This window comes from Thalassophryne amazonica, chromosome 13 (assembly GCF_902500255.1).
Source record: "Thalassophryne amazonica chromosome 13, fThaAma1.1, whole genome shotgun sequence".
Classification (NCBI taxonomy): Eukaryota; Metazoa; Chordata; class Actinopteri; order Batrachoidiformes; family Batrachoididae; genus Thalassophryne; species Thalassophryne amazonica.
Window position 1 is genome coordinate 48,204,236 of NC_047115.1, and position 15,382 is coordinate 48,219,617.

General features: G+C 42.3%; 1 protein-coding gene across 6 annotated transcripts in view; it reads right to left on the bottom strand.

Annotated features, from left to right (window-relative positions):
- LOC117523030 (neurexin-1a-like) overlaps positions 1–15,382 on the bottom strand; it is a 976,202-nt gene that overhangs the window by 457,994 nt on the left and 502,826 nt on the right. For all 6 annotated transcript variants that reach the window (XM_034184449.1, XM_034184443.1, XM_034184445.1 and 3 more), the window contains 2 exons: positions 4,070–4,260; positions 3,456–3,629 (listed from right to left, as the gene is read on the bottom strand). In XM_034184449.1, coding sequence (XP_034040340.1) covers positions 3,456–3,629; positions 4,070–4,260 — 365 coding nt within the window. The remainder of the gene's footprint in view (positions 1–3,455; positions 3,630–4,069; positions 4,261–15,382) is intronic.

The window sequence follows — 15,382 nt, forward strand, 5'->3', positions numbered from 1 at the left end:
AAGTAAGATTTTAAATGCAGATTTTTTTTTCTGTAAGTCAAGTTGGCCAGTTGTCCGTTACAATATATGTACAGCAAGTAGCCAGCTGTAAAGGCATTATTCTGTGACTGTATGAACTTGATCCACGCTTTGTTCACGAAATGGCAGAATTAGTGGGATGGCAAATGTTTTATAATGTTTGAAAATCCTATCTTGCTTTAAAAATACAACAACAAATGTTTATGGCAACCCCAAATCAGAAAGTTGGATCTGTATGGGGGGGAAAAAAAAGAAGTAATTTTTAAATTTACTTTGACTTTTGTTTCATTGCAGATAGTGTGACCCTAAGATGTGCCATGTTGCTTCTGGTCAACTTCACTTCATTTGTTAATGAGCCACTACTCTTCCCATTTTCTTTCATACAGATAAAGACTTTTAGGATATTTATTTGTAGAAAGATGAACTTGGCTGATTGATTGAAATAAACAGATGAAAAAAAACGTTTAACCCATTGTAATGTAGCAACACCAAAATCAAAAGTTACAATATTAAAATAAACAGATAAACAAACAAACAAACAAAAAAAAATCATAATGAAAAAGAGATTCACAAAGTTCTAATATTACATCACACATATGGCAGAGGTTTGCCAAATTCTTAGTTCAAATGTTATTCAACAAATTAGGAATTGATGAATATTTTAATTTTAAACATTTTATACATCCTGTTACAGCTGTATTCACTTATGATTTATATTTTATTTTATCAGAATCAGAAGAAGTTTATTGCCATTGCCAATGAACAGGATTCACAGACTAGGAATTTGCTTCGATATAATGGTACAACATTAAACAGAGAGCAATATAAAATGCTAAGATAAAATATACAATATGTGCCAAAATAAGACAAAATATAAGATAAAAAAAATGACATGAAATATGAAAGGCTGTGTGCAACAGAAAAACAGAAAGAAAGAGAAACAGAAAAAAAAAGTGCAGTGGGAGGAGTGCAATTAAAACCAAAGTACACTGTCTAAAGTGACCCGTGATAAAATGATAAGGTGACAGAGTTAAGGTTAAGGTGACTGAGTTATGAGGAGTTCATGAGTCTAATGGCAGAGGGGAAGAAACTGTTCTTATGGCGGGAGGTTCTGGTCCGGATGGACCGTAGCCTCCTGCCCGAGGGGAGTGGTTTGAACAGACCGTGTGCAGGGTGAGAAGGGTCAGCTGTGATCCGACCTGCTCGGCCCAGAGTCCTGGAGACGTGCAGGTCATGGAGAGATGGAAGGCTACAGCCGATCACCTTCTCAGCAGAGGCCACAATGCGCTGCAGTCTGTGTCTGTCCCTGGCTGTGGCCCCGGCGTACCACACCGTGATGGAGGAGCAGAGGATGGACTCGATGATGGCCGTGTAGAACTGCACCATCAGCTGGACAGGCAGCTTGGCCTTCTTCAGCTGCCGCAGGAAGTACATCCTCTGCTGGGCCTTCTTGATGAGGGAGCTGATGGTTGACTCCCACTTGAGGTCCTGGGTGATGGTGGTGCCGAGGAAGCGGTGACAGACCACAGTGGTGATGGGGCTGTTGGTGAGGGCGAGGGAGGGCGGGGGGGCTGTGGCTTTCCTGAAGTCCACGATCATCTCCACTGTTTTCTGGGCATTGAGCTCCAAGTTGTTGCTGCTATATATGTTGTGTGGCTTTTTTACAGTCAATTCTAGAAAGATTAAAGCCTTGCTTGGCAAGGTTTTTCCTTAATGAGTAACGCTCAGGCTGATACAGGAATATGGCATTTAGAATTATAATGGGATGTGTTACAAATATTTTCATGGGAGCATAAACAGGACTTCTGTGAAAGGAGGGTTAAAAAGTCATCTACAAATTAAGAAACACAGGCAAAACAAAAATGTGGTTGTGGTCAACATTAGTCAGGCAAAAAAATGTACATACACTAAATGTATGTTGACATACATATAAATAATATAGCCACACCTAAAATCAAAGTCATATCCAACAAAATATAACTGAACAATTTGTAAGTGTGACACAAGATCCCCATAGCCTTCAACACAAGATATCAATCTTTGGATTGCTATGGGATCAAAGCCCATCCGGTGACAGTTGTGTGAATGGGAGTTTACAAAGTCATCTTGCTCAAAGAGATGCAAAAATGGTGAAGACAGAAGCATGACAGGTGCAGGAGGTGGAGATGGGGATACCAGACTCTGTATCAAAGACACAAAGCTATCTACCTTGGAAGTCAGCTTTCATCAATGCAACGTTTGTCAGCAAAATAATAGGAAAGGAAAAGGCAAAGTATTCCATTTGTTAGTAAAGCGCCAAGATGTTAGAGATGGAGCAGCAGAAAGGAAAGACTTGAGAATTGAGACAGATGTCTGCTGTTAGAAAGAGCCAGAGGAGAAAGATGAAGAATGGCAGTGATGGCAAGGTAAAACCATTTGAAGAGCAATGGCAACAAAATGAAACATGCGATTGTTAAGTCACAACTGTAGGAAGTGCATTATGCTTTGTTAATGTTAGTAAAATCTGCAGCACATGCATAACGCATTTTCTCTTTTGCACATTCCGTCCTTGCTTTATTTGCACACTCCTAATAAAGTTATCTTACCTACCGACTCCATGACTGCAAATGAATAAATGTGTCGTCACAGAAACCATTTTCCCTTCAAAGTAATCACTAACCCTGCACGGTAACCCTTCGGCTTCCGTGGACCCGCGAGGGGCGGTTGCCGAATTTGATTACATTCGTAACGAAATGTGGAAAGATCCAAAGTTGCACTTGAACATGTGGGATGAATTGTGACATTAAACTAAGTGAGTGAGGTTGAGAAATAAATCAAATATTGTCTGTAGATGCGCTACGCACATTAGACTGGCAAATGATATTCATGCATGCAAGAAAAGGCTTCATACATAATTCAAAAGGATTGCTTCTGGCAAACTCTCAGATCCAGCAAAGCGTGCATAGAGCAAAATAGAATGGGGATAAAATGGGAAGTAACACTGGCAGTACAAATGTGGCAGAGAGAATAATCAGATTATGACCAAGTGAAACAGAAAGGATTGCCTGTGGAGGAGTGTCAGCGCTTGATCCATTCTAACAGAATACTAACACACTTTTTGGATGTTAAATTGTGTGCCACAGGTTGGCAGTGTGGGTGTGCTTCACGCCCTGCGTGGGCCCTCGTTAGAGAGGCGTGAGACCTGGAATTTGGCCACTTGTACTGTATTTGATGGGTGTTGCAATCCCCCCATCCTCAGGACACTTTTGTAAAAACGAGGGGTGGAAAAGCAACTGAGAGTATTGAAAAATCAGGTTTACAGTCTCTCTCATTTTAAATGTCTACAAGAAGCCAGTGTACTACTACACAATCAGAAATAAACAAGAGTCAAACAAATAAAATAAAATAAAAGATTTAAGACTGAAATCCTTGCCTTGGTGGCCTGCAAGGTGACTCACCTTCACACCCCCTTTCAATCTGTCCCACACAGTCCAGAGCGTCTGACATCAAATCCGGAAGCCGTCCATTCAGATCAACTGATGCCAGACAGCCCTGGAACCCCTCCTTGGCGTGCACCAGTTTGGGAAGGTCCTTGTACATCTCCTTAGCCACCCCACCAATGTAAAGATGACCTGCACAGGAATGACAAATAGGGAAATACTGACCCCTAGTGGCATATAATATTGTTGATAGGCTTTTATTTTAGGCATCCATTGCTTAAAAGCATATCAGTTTAAATGTAGGTACTAATACTTCCAAAAAAGGTTGAATTACCCTGAATAACAATATCTAGTAAGTTTTATGTGTAAGTGAAGGAGAGCAGTGTATAATGAGTAATCAATCACCTGTATCGTGCTTTGTGTTTGCTGATACACATTGAGCATCATACCCTGTATCATACGGTCAATGTCACAGTAAAGTGGACAGCTGACAACACAGACATGTAATCCACAACTTAAAAGATTTATTGCTCTGCTGCCATTCATTGACTGACTTCTCTTCCCTTTAGGCCAATGTTGCCTGAATTCAAGTGATTTAAAAAAATAGATACAACCAGAATACATTGCCTTACCCTTCAGGTCCAGGTTTTTGGCTCCTGTGGTGGTCTGGGTTGTGATCTTTGTATCAATCTTAACGGTATGGAGGTTGTTGGTGTCCCTGGAGATGATGACATTGTGCCAGTGGTTGTCATTCAGAGGCTTGTTGGAGTTGCCTTTAATCAAATGGGCCCCATTCCCCAAATCAGACACATAGTGCAGGTAGCTGGAATGAGATTTTTAAGGAAATTAGAGAATGCAAAGAACACAGCTAAAAGAATGTACAGGGTGGTAATTAACATGGTGATAGTGTGCAACATCTTTTATATATATATATATTTTATGGTTACATATGGTTGGGTTACATTCTCAAAGTCCCATAATTCTATCTTTGGGTATATACAAGCAAAATTTTGTCCATAAGTAGAAGCACTCAGAGAGCGCAAACCTCCGCCAATGCCATAGGGTCACTGAAGTCACATGGAATACCCTTTGGCAAAGAGACTTATTCCACGTCGTTTCACGCATCTAGCGTCATGTTTCAGATTCAGTGGTTAACCCTCTGGGGTCCGAGGGCATTCTTTGGACAGTTCACTCGCCTGGCATAAATGTTTTATTATTGCTGTTAACAGCTCTTCCTGCATCCCACAATCAAGTTTTATGTCTCTTTTTTTCAAGACAACCTGTACTTTCAAAATACATATGTTATAGTTGTGTTTTATAAGTGTAGTAAAGGTTTACAATCAAATAAGAATGGAAAAAGTAAAGTGGGAAATAATTTTCCCTACACATTTATTCAAAACACACAGCAAACTATAATAAACTAGTAACACATCACTCCTAAAAACAATCTTTGGTGTGTCACGTGGATGGATGGGTAGCTTTATTATCATTGTCATTACAACAACGAGATTGCCACACTCACATTCCACAGACAAACAGCAATTAATCCACAATTATTACTTGTTTACCATAATAATGGCACACATCAGAATTAGGACAACACATATACATTTGACATTGTTTATGTGCACTAAACTTGAAACAGTCCGTTTTCCAAATTGAGGTGATGTGAGTGTGTGGTAGCCGCTGCAACTGGAGTCGCGCCGCCTGCCAGCTTGGGAAGAACGGGGCCCTGCTGCAGGGGGGGCAGGAAGGAGGTAAAGGGAAAAACTGGAGCATGCTTCAGTCACATGGACTGAAGCATGCTCCAGTTTTTCCCTAGTAAGTCTGTCAGTTATTGTCTTTGTGGGTTGAGATAAGAATGGAGCCTAATAATCTCACCAAGGCCTGAATATATTCCTCTGGAGGTAAACAGTGGGCAATTTGTCCTTGAGGCTAAAAAAGCCTGGAGTGTTGTAGCTGAGCAGTGAAAAACACTTTTAACAGTCCACTTGAACAGCTAAATCCCAATTATGAATTTAGAATTTCCCAATTATGAATTAAGAATATTCACTGGCCTCCGAAACCTTCAGCTTCAACTGCAAGGCACGCATCAGCTCCAAGGTGTCATCCAATTTGCGTCAAGAGTCAACACAGTCTGAGAATGCACTGCCTTGCCAACCTCGTTAATCATGATGGACAAGCGAGGGCCCGTGGTTCTTGATGCCGCCGTCTTGCCAATTTTCAGGTAGATCAGGGCAGCACATAAGCCAAAAATTACCAGCCCTGTTGCCATGAGACCAAAAATGAATAAATCCTCGACGTCCTCAATGGAGAAAGGTGCCAAGCATGCAACACGCCAAGACCCCCAGGAGTAGTGTACATAGCCCACAGGATACATTCCATCTGGGCAGGTAGGATCCCCCGGTCCTGACCTTCTTGTAGAAAAAATGGTGTCAATAGCGTTCAGAGACCAGCTGATCAATTCCATGGTTAATCCAATAGTAGTCCAATAGATCCAGAATCCAATATAGTTTTGAGGAATTCACAGTCTGGTGAAGTAGGGACTTGAAGGTTAAAGGCAGAGAGATAAGGGAGAGTGGAGGAGATGTGATCGCCCTCGTCGGCATTCCAAGCTTATTGTCACGGGAGGTGAATCTGCCCTACGATTGGATTTTCGAATACCATGTGATGGTGAACCAATTCCGATTGGACACTCACATTGCTTACGTCATCACACAGCTTCTATGAGGAGTACAAAAATGGTTGACGGTGGCTCGAAAGTCCACGGAGTTAACTTTTCAGCAAAAAAAAGTAAGTTTCTATCTCATATCATTAAGAAGTTATCTATAATTTAGTAAAGCTTGGTCTCAGCCGTCGTATACGATGGCGTCGGCCCCAGAGGGTTAAACCCTTAGATCTTCTGCAAATGTATTTATAAAGAGAAACTGCATGAACTACACACGTTTTTTTATTTTCTAATAACAAGTTTATTCAATGAGGAGAAACAAATGCTAAATTATTGTTGTGTCTTAACTTAATTTTTGTTCAGCCTTTGTGACCCGTCTTCATGATGTTAGATGCAAAAATGTTGAAATTGGCCCTATCCTGCAATGATAAAGAATCCTTAAAAAACTTACTGGATCCAGATCGTGTTCCAGATCATTACCACAATTTAATGACTTCTAAGTTAGGCCAAGATACACCCCTGGTAAAAATGTAATTGAAATCCATTGAGGATTTTTTGAGTAATCCTACTAACAAACCAACCAACAAAGAAACGGACACAACCGAAACCATAACCTCCTTGGCAGAGGTAAAAAGGCTCAATTTAGACTTTTCTGAAATATGTCAAGGAAATTCTGCGCTGATGATCTATGTGTGCAATTTATGGCTTATAGCGCAAGTGCATCTGGGGTGTGACCAATTCCACTTTATTTATCTGAGAACAAAGTAGGCCATTGGGTGCAAAGGGGATGGATTAATTCACTTAAGTAGTTCTGGGTGTGTTTTGGGCATAACATTAAATTAACCAATGAAGATCTCATCTGTCACCACCTTGTCAGGGCATGATGACAAGATAATGGATCTGTGCCAATGCATCACAGCACATCAGTGGAACGTGGCCCAAAGCTCCCTGAAGGGAAGCAGTGAAACAGCAAGATAACTGTGCATTTTCCATTCATGCTAACTACATTACAGTAACTTTTTCTGTGTGACAATTTTTCTGCCCAAACTACTACATTGGGTCCCACTCCACATAAAGTTATGCAAACTGTCATACAGAGAAATAAACACATATAGCTATTCACTTAGGCAGCACAGTGGCTTAGTGGTCAGCACTGTTGCCTCACAGCAAGAAAGTCAAGGGATTGATTCTCACATGTGGTCTTTCTGTGTGGAATTTGCATGTTCTCCCCGTGTTTGTGTTGGTTCCCTATGGGTGCTCTGGCTTCCTCCCACATCCAAAACACATGCAGGTTAAGTGAACTGGAAATTTTAAATTGCCCGTAGATGTGGGTGTGAATGTGTTTGTTTGTTTGTTTATATGTGGCCCTGCGACAGACTGGCATCCTGTCTAGGATGTACCCCACCTCATGCCCTGTGGCTGCTGGGATAGGCTCCATCCCCCGCGTTCCTTAATTGGAGTAAGTGGTTGAAGATGAGTGAGTGAGCTATTCACTTACTTAATTACAGAATTTATATAACTATTTAGAGCTGTAATTTAGCTCCAGTAATTGTTAACTCAATATACACTTCTTGTAGTGTAGGTTCATTGTATACATGCATCATGAACCCACTTATGGAAGGCACACCTGAATATTGCACTGTACAAATAACAGAAAAATTCTAAACTGGAACCTTAGTCCATGTTTTTGGTGGTCTACAGTACAGTTGCTTTCTGCCTCCTTACAATAGCAATGCACCAGCAGTGCACCTGACAACACCTCACTTTAACACCAACACACTCATGGGTGCCATTCTATTCAATTATAATACAAGGGTTCTCGCCTGGGTCACCTGTACTATGCCATGTACTGTTTTGTACTGGGTTGAAGATAGTGTCGTATTCCCAACATCTCGACCATATTATGTGGACCCTTGCTTGTTCAATGAGAGTCAGTCTGGCCTTTCTGTAACACACCTACTAAATCTGTGCAAGAAACTAGCTCCTTTCAAACTAAAGCAATAAGAACTAAAACATGTCACTTCATAGAGGCATTTTAAATAGAGTGCTTAACACAGAACATATATCCATTGAAGCTGATAATAATAAAAAAAAAAATACAAGAGTGACAGCGTCATTGTATGAGTGCCACTGTTGGTGAGACCCTGGTTGGTATAACCAACATATGTGTGAGTAGATATGAGAGTATTACCAATTGCAGGAGACTAAAAAGGAGCTAAATGAATGGCAGCTTGTAGAGTTAACAAAGGCTGTGGGTGTGCTGAGCAAATTGGTCTTAAATTCTTTGGTGTACAGGGAATTTATGATTTGCATTCTCATTTTAATAAAAAATATATGCCTTTAAACGTTTATACATGGAATAATACCCTTACTTCGGGCAATACTTAAAAAGGTCATTCTATAGCTGGCAGTGACAAATGCACCATTGTGCTGTTGATTTCTTTTCATGTTGGGTATTTGTTATTCCAATGTGAAGATTAAAAAAAGAGAAAAAAATCAAGCAGTAATAGCCAAAAGCCATTTCAGTAAACATTCTGGCACAGAGGTGATAAGAAAAGAATGTAAATCCCCATAGTGATGGCCTAAAAAGCTGTCAAGTTATACTCTGTTTAGAAACTGTCATATACTATGAAGGTGTGCATTATTATAAACCATAATCAATGTAAATGTGGTGATATTTTTTTGTAAAATTGTTACTGCATTAAACTATTTCCATATCCAACATGTAAAAATTATTTGTTATTATTATTATTAACTAACTGATAAATTAATTTATTTTGCAATACCTGATGGCTGGGGGGTGGGGAGGGAATTATTCTTTATAGGGAGGTGATGGTCTAGAGGTTAAGCATTGGGCTTGAGACCAGTGGATCCTTGGTTCAAATGCCTGTCTGGCCAGAAAATCAATAAGGGCCTTTGGCGAAAGTCCTTAATCCCCAAGTTGCTCCAGATGTGTAGTGAGGGCCTGACATCAGTGTGTGTGTGAATGGGTGAATGCGAGGCATTACTATAAAGCACTTTGAGCTTCTGACAGAGATGGAAAAGTGCTATATAAATGCAGTCCATTTACCATTTGTAATTCTTGAATTAGTATAGGAGAAAAACATACACATGTATGATATCTGCTCGATGTCATGACAGTTAGCTACTGTATGATCAACTTTGTTGGCTATTTTGCATGTTGCTTTCATGTTATTAGTTCAACCCATATTTACAAATAAACACAAACATCAACCCTCCTCATGTGTAAGCTATGAATAAAGAATTAAAAGCAATAATATGTCTCATCTGAGGGCCATTTTCATGTACGACCACAGAGGTGTGTGTCACGTTGTTGCTTCAGTCTAAACTAAATAAATAAAGTTGTTGTTAGCAGAAAATATTGTAAAAATACATTACGTTTACAGAGCAACCTATTCATTTTCCAATATAAACTGTTGCAAGTTAAACTGACAGACTGACTATGCTGAAACATTTACAAGTTGAGGAAGGTTATGTTTGTACTGGATTTCACTGTAATTAGTGACTTAATCTAATTAAATTACAACAGTTTCATGCTGTAAAATTTGTAGGTTGTTATGTAACTGTTGTAACACAAATTGAATTATAGCAGTTTAATGTGATGAACACATTTTCCTGTAAAATTATTAACATTTACACCATTTATTCATATAATTATTTATTTACAGAATTGCTCTGGCAACAACATATTTTTATAGTGTGGGTTTGTAAGGGAACCAAGCCAAGTTGACCTGGGGGTTTGTTTGACTTAATGTAAAGACTGAGCACAGCATAATTCAAGAGCTTTCCAGCAGAATTATTTAAAATTGCTGCTCAACTTCTCATTATATTTCTATTAATAGATCATATCTTTACACAGTATTGTAGACAAACATATGGCTCACTTTCAGAAAGTTGGGACTGTTCTGCACATTTTGATTTGTAACACATGGACATTATACAAAAAGAAAGCACCGGAGATTTTCTTAAAGTATGGTAAAATTGAGAAAATTCCCTTAAAAGCTATCACGGTTAAATATGGCATATTTTTGAGTTCTGCAGACCGGCCAAGCCACAAGGGAGTATGTTGAAGAAAGTGAATATGGTTCAAGTAGCTGTGCCACTTTTGGCTCAAACTTTCCAGAAAGTCAGAGAGTAGCTGTGCAGATGGAAAACAAGCTGCACAGAGAACATTTTTATCAAATTACTTTCACCACGACTGACTTCCATGCTGTGAAATCAAGCAGCCTGAGAGCCGTAGACTCCCTGGATTTTGAATAACTTTTGATGACTTTTTGAGCTTTACAAATGCTGAATTTAGGTTCATGAATTTATATGCATGCATGAGGCTTGTAGAGTATAAATTTAACCTGAAAAGTAGTTTTTAATCAGATTTTTCCCCTTACCTTCTGTTTTCATGCAACTGATATTTTTAAAATTGTTGAACTATTTTTTTTTTCTTTTAGTGAAGTTTCATCTTTTGGTGACGATCTGTACAAAATCTTTAGGTTTTGTACTCAAATAAGGGCCCGAGTACAGAAATTATGGGCGTTCGTTGTTGTCCGCAACAAAAATGGCCAAAATGACAAATGTCCCAGTATGAATTATGGATATATTAATAATGTATAGCAAATATATGATGAACAATCATGGTTGTATAATGCATGTAGTGATGAAACGGATACGACACATTGCGATTATCACGGCAGTATTACGGGTGTATTATGAATGCATCGTGCACATGTTTCGCGTGCACGGCATCTGCATTGCGGTCATAAAAGAAGCGCACTCGGGCCGTCAGCATCACTATTCACACCAACAATACAGCCTAGACTTGGACAAGTTGACTGGAGTAACAGGACGAGTGGTGACATCAGTGGATCCCATCAGAGCGCAGCTCGTCTGAACGATTATTACAAGAAGTTAAATCTGTTATAAACATAGGAATAAATACTGTAACAGCTGCAGACAAGAAGGAAAAAACACACAATTGTTTTATCAAACCTTGACAATGTAAACAAGTCAAATAATTACTTTTTAGACGGCTCAAAATGCTTTCTGTAGCTTTTAGCGTGCACGCGCGTGCGAACGGCCCAGCTGCAGCTTCCTCAGTGATTCAGGAGGTGATTAGAGCTGTTTTCAACAGCCAATTTGCAGAATAAAATGATTAATCCGCCACAAAATAATTATTTTACATACGCAGCATCCAGCGCAGAGCGCGTGGCAGCCGGTAGAACAAAGAACAGCGTCCAGCTGTGAATACAGTGCATTTGAATTGCATCCAACGCAAATCAGATGCAAAGCAGATGTAATAAAAATGCTTTATTCGTGGCCAATCTGTATGCAGTCGCTACAGCTTATTTTAATTCGTGATGTGGACATGATGGGCACACAAAATATGTGTTTTACACACTGTCTGTCAGGGGTGTGTTTGATCTGCTTTTGTTTCTTGGTTGTAGTCTGTTTTTGTGTGTAGGCTGTCTTCTTTTTTGTTTATCTCCTTGTTGGATGCTTTTCTGTTTGGGTCTCTCTGTCTCTTTTAAAGGTGGGCGTGTCTGTCTCTCTCTCCCTGGTCACGCCCCCCTTTCCAGTGCTTTCCATGCTCACCTGTGTTCAATTTGCAGCTCGTCGCTGGGGTGCATATATACTGCTCATTCTGCTTTGTTTCTTTGCCAGATTGATGCGCCCTGTGCCTTCTTTCCAGCTCTCGATCATGTTCCATAGTCCTTGCCTCAAAGTGTTTTCGACCACCTGCCCGTTTGTTCCGACCACGATTAAGCCTGATGTTAATGATACTGATGCTGTGTTTTCTGGACTGTCTACCCGTGTACCGACCACTGCTTGTCACACCACTAAAGTTTGTCAACCAGAGCTGTGTTTGTGAGTCTTGCATTTGTGTCCAAACCAAACCTTCTGTCAGATCAGTCTGGCCAACGATGGACACAGCAGGCTCAGACCCCTTTCAGCTGGCGGTACGACACCACAGCCAGCAACTCGCGCAGCAGGAAGACCAGCTCACTAAGCTGAGAGATGAATCAGCTCCTGGCGCAACTCAGTCCTCAGGTTTCATCGGACGTGGCCACCGGGGCCTCCAGCCCACCTTCACCGGGGCCGTCAGCAGCCGCTCCGATTCCCACATCTGCTCCAGTGGTTTGCAACCAACTGTTGCAACCGGAACGTTTCTCTGGAGAATCCGGCGACGTCAGACCATTTATTACACAGTGTGAGCTCCACTTTGAGCTGATGTCACCCATGTTCCCGACAGACAGAACGAAGATAGCATATATGATCACTCACCTTTCCGGCCGAGCGGCTGCCTGGGCAATAGCGGAATGGAGCCAACAATCTCCCACCTGTGCTTCTCTAACCGGCATTTACCAAGGCTCTCTAACAGTTTTTTCAGCACACTGCTCCGGGACGCGAGACTGCGCGCTCCCTCATGAGGCTGAGGCAGGGCAGCCGCCAGGTAACAGACTACGCGATCGACTTTTGCGTTCTCGCAGCAAAGAGTGAATGGAACCTGGCGGCCCTCCTCGATGTGTTTTTCCAGGGTCTGTCTGCAGAGATCCAGGATCTGTTAATAGCCACCGACCTGCCGGATGATCTTGATGAATTGATAGCACTGGCCATCCACACTGACCGCCGTCTGCAGGACCGTCCTCGGCGAGCAAACCGTAATCCCGACCACTGGATGGACACACCTCCAGCCCATTACTCCTCCTCCTCCACTCACTCTCGGCCTGAGCCCCCACCACACAGTTCTGAGGAGCCAATGCAGCTGGGGAGAATGCGTCTGTCACAAACAGAGCGACAGCGCCGCCGTGAGGACGGCCTCTGTTACTACTGTGGACATTCAGGACATTTGATTTGTAATTGTCAGGCCAGGGGTGCCACCGTGCAGCCAAGATCCGAGGTACGGGTGAGTCTAAATTCCATTTCCTCTGTTTCTACTCAAAATATAATCCCAGCTAAATTAACATCTGACCATACCACCATAGACATATCTGCTTTTGTAGATTCAGGTTCTGATGCCAATTTGATCCTGTCCTCTCTTGTCAGGCACCTTCACCTTAAGACGTATAAGGTCCCACGCCCCCTGGTGGTACGTGCCGTGGATGGTCATGTGCTTGATGAAATCACTCACCGCACTCAGTCTGTCAAACTGCTAATCTCCCACTCTCACTCTGAATCAATTAGCTTTCATGTAATGGATAATATGACTCACCCGATCATTCTGGGGCACCCCTGGCTTCAACGCCATGGACCAAATTTTGATTGGACGAAGGGCGAAATTATATCCTGGAGTCCGTCTTGTAGCAATGTATGTTTGCCTAAGTCTGTCTGTAGTTCGCAGGAAATCAACCCGGATCTGACTGGGGTCCCCGTGTGTTACCATGATCTCGCAGCTGTTTTTAGCAAAGCAAAAGTTAAATCATTACCACCGCATCGCAGTTATGACTGTGCCACAGAACTTCTCCCTGGGGCAACTCCTCCTCGGGCAAAGCTATACTCCTTATCCACACCTGAACGCCACACTATGAACGAGTACATACAGGAGTCCTTAGCAGCCGGGTTAATACGCTCATCCTCTTCTCCAGCAGGGGCGGGATACTTCTTTGTAGGAAAGAAGGACGGAACACTCCATCCCTGCATCGATTACAGCGGTTTGAATGAGGTCACAGTGAAGCATTGCTACCCGTTGCCATTAATCTCTTCCGCGTTTGAATTGTTGGAAGGTGCCAGGGTCTTTACTAAGCTCGACTTGCATAATGCATACCATTTGGTAAGAATTAAGCAAGGTGATGAATGGAAGACAGCCTTCAACACTCCCTCTGGTCACTACGAATACCTTGTAATGCCATTTGGTCTCACGAACGCGCCCGCAGTGTTCCAAAACTTAGTAAATGATGTGCTACGTGACTTCCTGAATAGATTTGTTTTTGTCTACCTGGATGATATCCTCATTTTCTCCCCTGATCTGACTGCTCATACTAGCCATGTTCGCCAGGTGTTACAAACTTTACTGCAAAACGGGCTGTTTGTGAAGGCAGAAACGTGCAAATTTTATAAGACCACGGTCTCCTTTTTAGGTTTTGTCATTTCCGCAGGGGAGATTAAGATGGATCCTGCAAAGGTGGTGGCAGTACAGGAGTGGGCAGTACCCACCTCCCGTAAGGAGGTGCAACGTTTCTTAGGGTTTGCTAATTTTTATCAGAAATTTATTCGAGGATTCAGTTCAGTGGCTGCTCCCCTGCATGCTATCACCTCGTCCCTCCGCCCGTTTGTCTGGTCGAAGGAATGTGACGAGGCGTTCCGAGTCCTAAAAGATCGCTTTACCGCGGCCCCCGTGCTACTCCTCCTTGACCCCGCACAACAGTTTGTGGTAGAAGTCGATGCCTCCAATGTAGGTGTGGGGGCTGTTCTGTCCCAGAGGAACCCCATGGACAACAGGCTACACCCTTGTGACTTTTTGTCAAAGAAATTGACCCCCACAGAACACAATTATGGCATTGGCAACCGCGAGCTGTTAGCGGTTAAAGTGGCTTTGGAGGAGTGGCGGCACTGGCTGGAGGGGGCACAATTCCCTTTTGTCGTTTACACCTATCACAAAAGCTGGAATACCTCCGTTCAGCCAAACGGCTCAATGCCCACCAGGCCCGATGGGCAATATTTTTTAGTCGTTTCAACTTTACTCTGTCCTACCACCTGGGCACCAAGAACGGGAAACCAGATGCCCTATCTCGCCTGGGAGAGCCAGTAGACACGCCTGTAGATCCAGGAATGATACTACCCGCTTCATGTTTTGTGTCTGCCTTAACCTGGGACATCGAGAGTAGAATTAAATCGACAATCGGGGATGCGCCAGTTCCTCTCGGGTGTCCGCGGGGAAAACTTTTTCTTCCTCCAGACCTCAGGAGTGAGACGATCCGCTGGTGTCACGATAGTCGGATGTTCTGTCATCCTGGCATTAAAAAGACCTTGTTCGTGGTGCAGCAAAGATTTTGGTGGCCAGGCCTAGTAAAGGACGTCTCTGAATACGTATCTGCCTGCCAGGTATGCGCAATGCATAAATCCTCAAATCAACCACCTGCAGGGTCACTGTTACCGTTGCCAATTCCGTCTCGTCTGTGGTCTCATATTGCCATGGACTTTGTAACTGGCTTCCCACCCTCCAAGGACCACACTGTGGTTTTAACTGTAGTCGACCGACTCTCCAAGATGGTTCATTTTATTCCTCTACGGAAACTACTGTCACCCAGGGAAACAGATGTGGTTA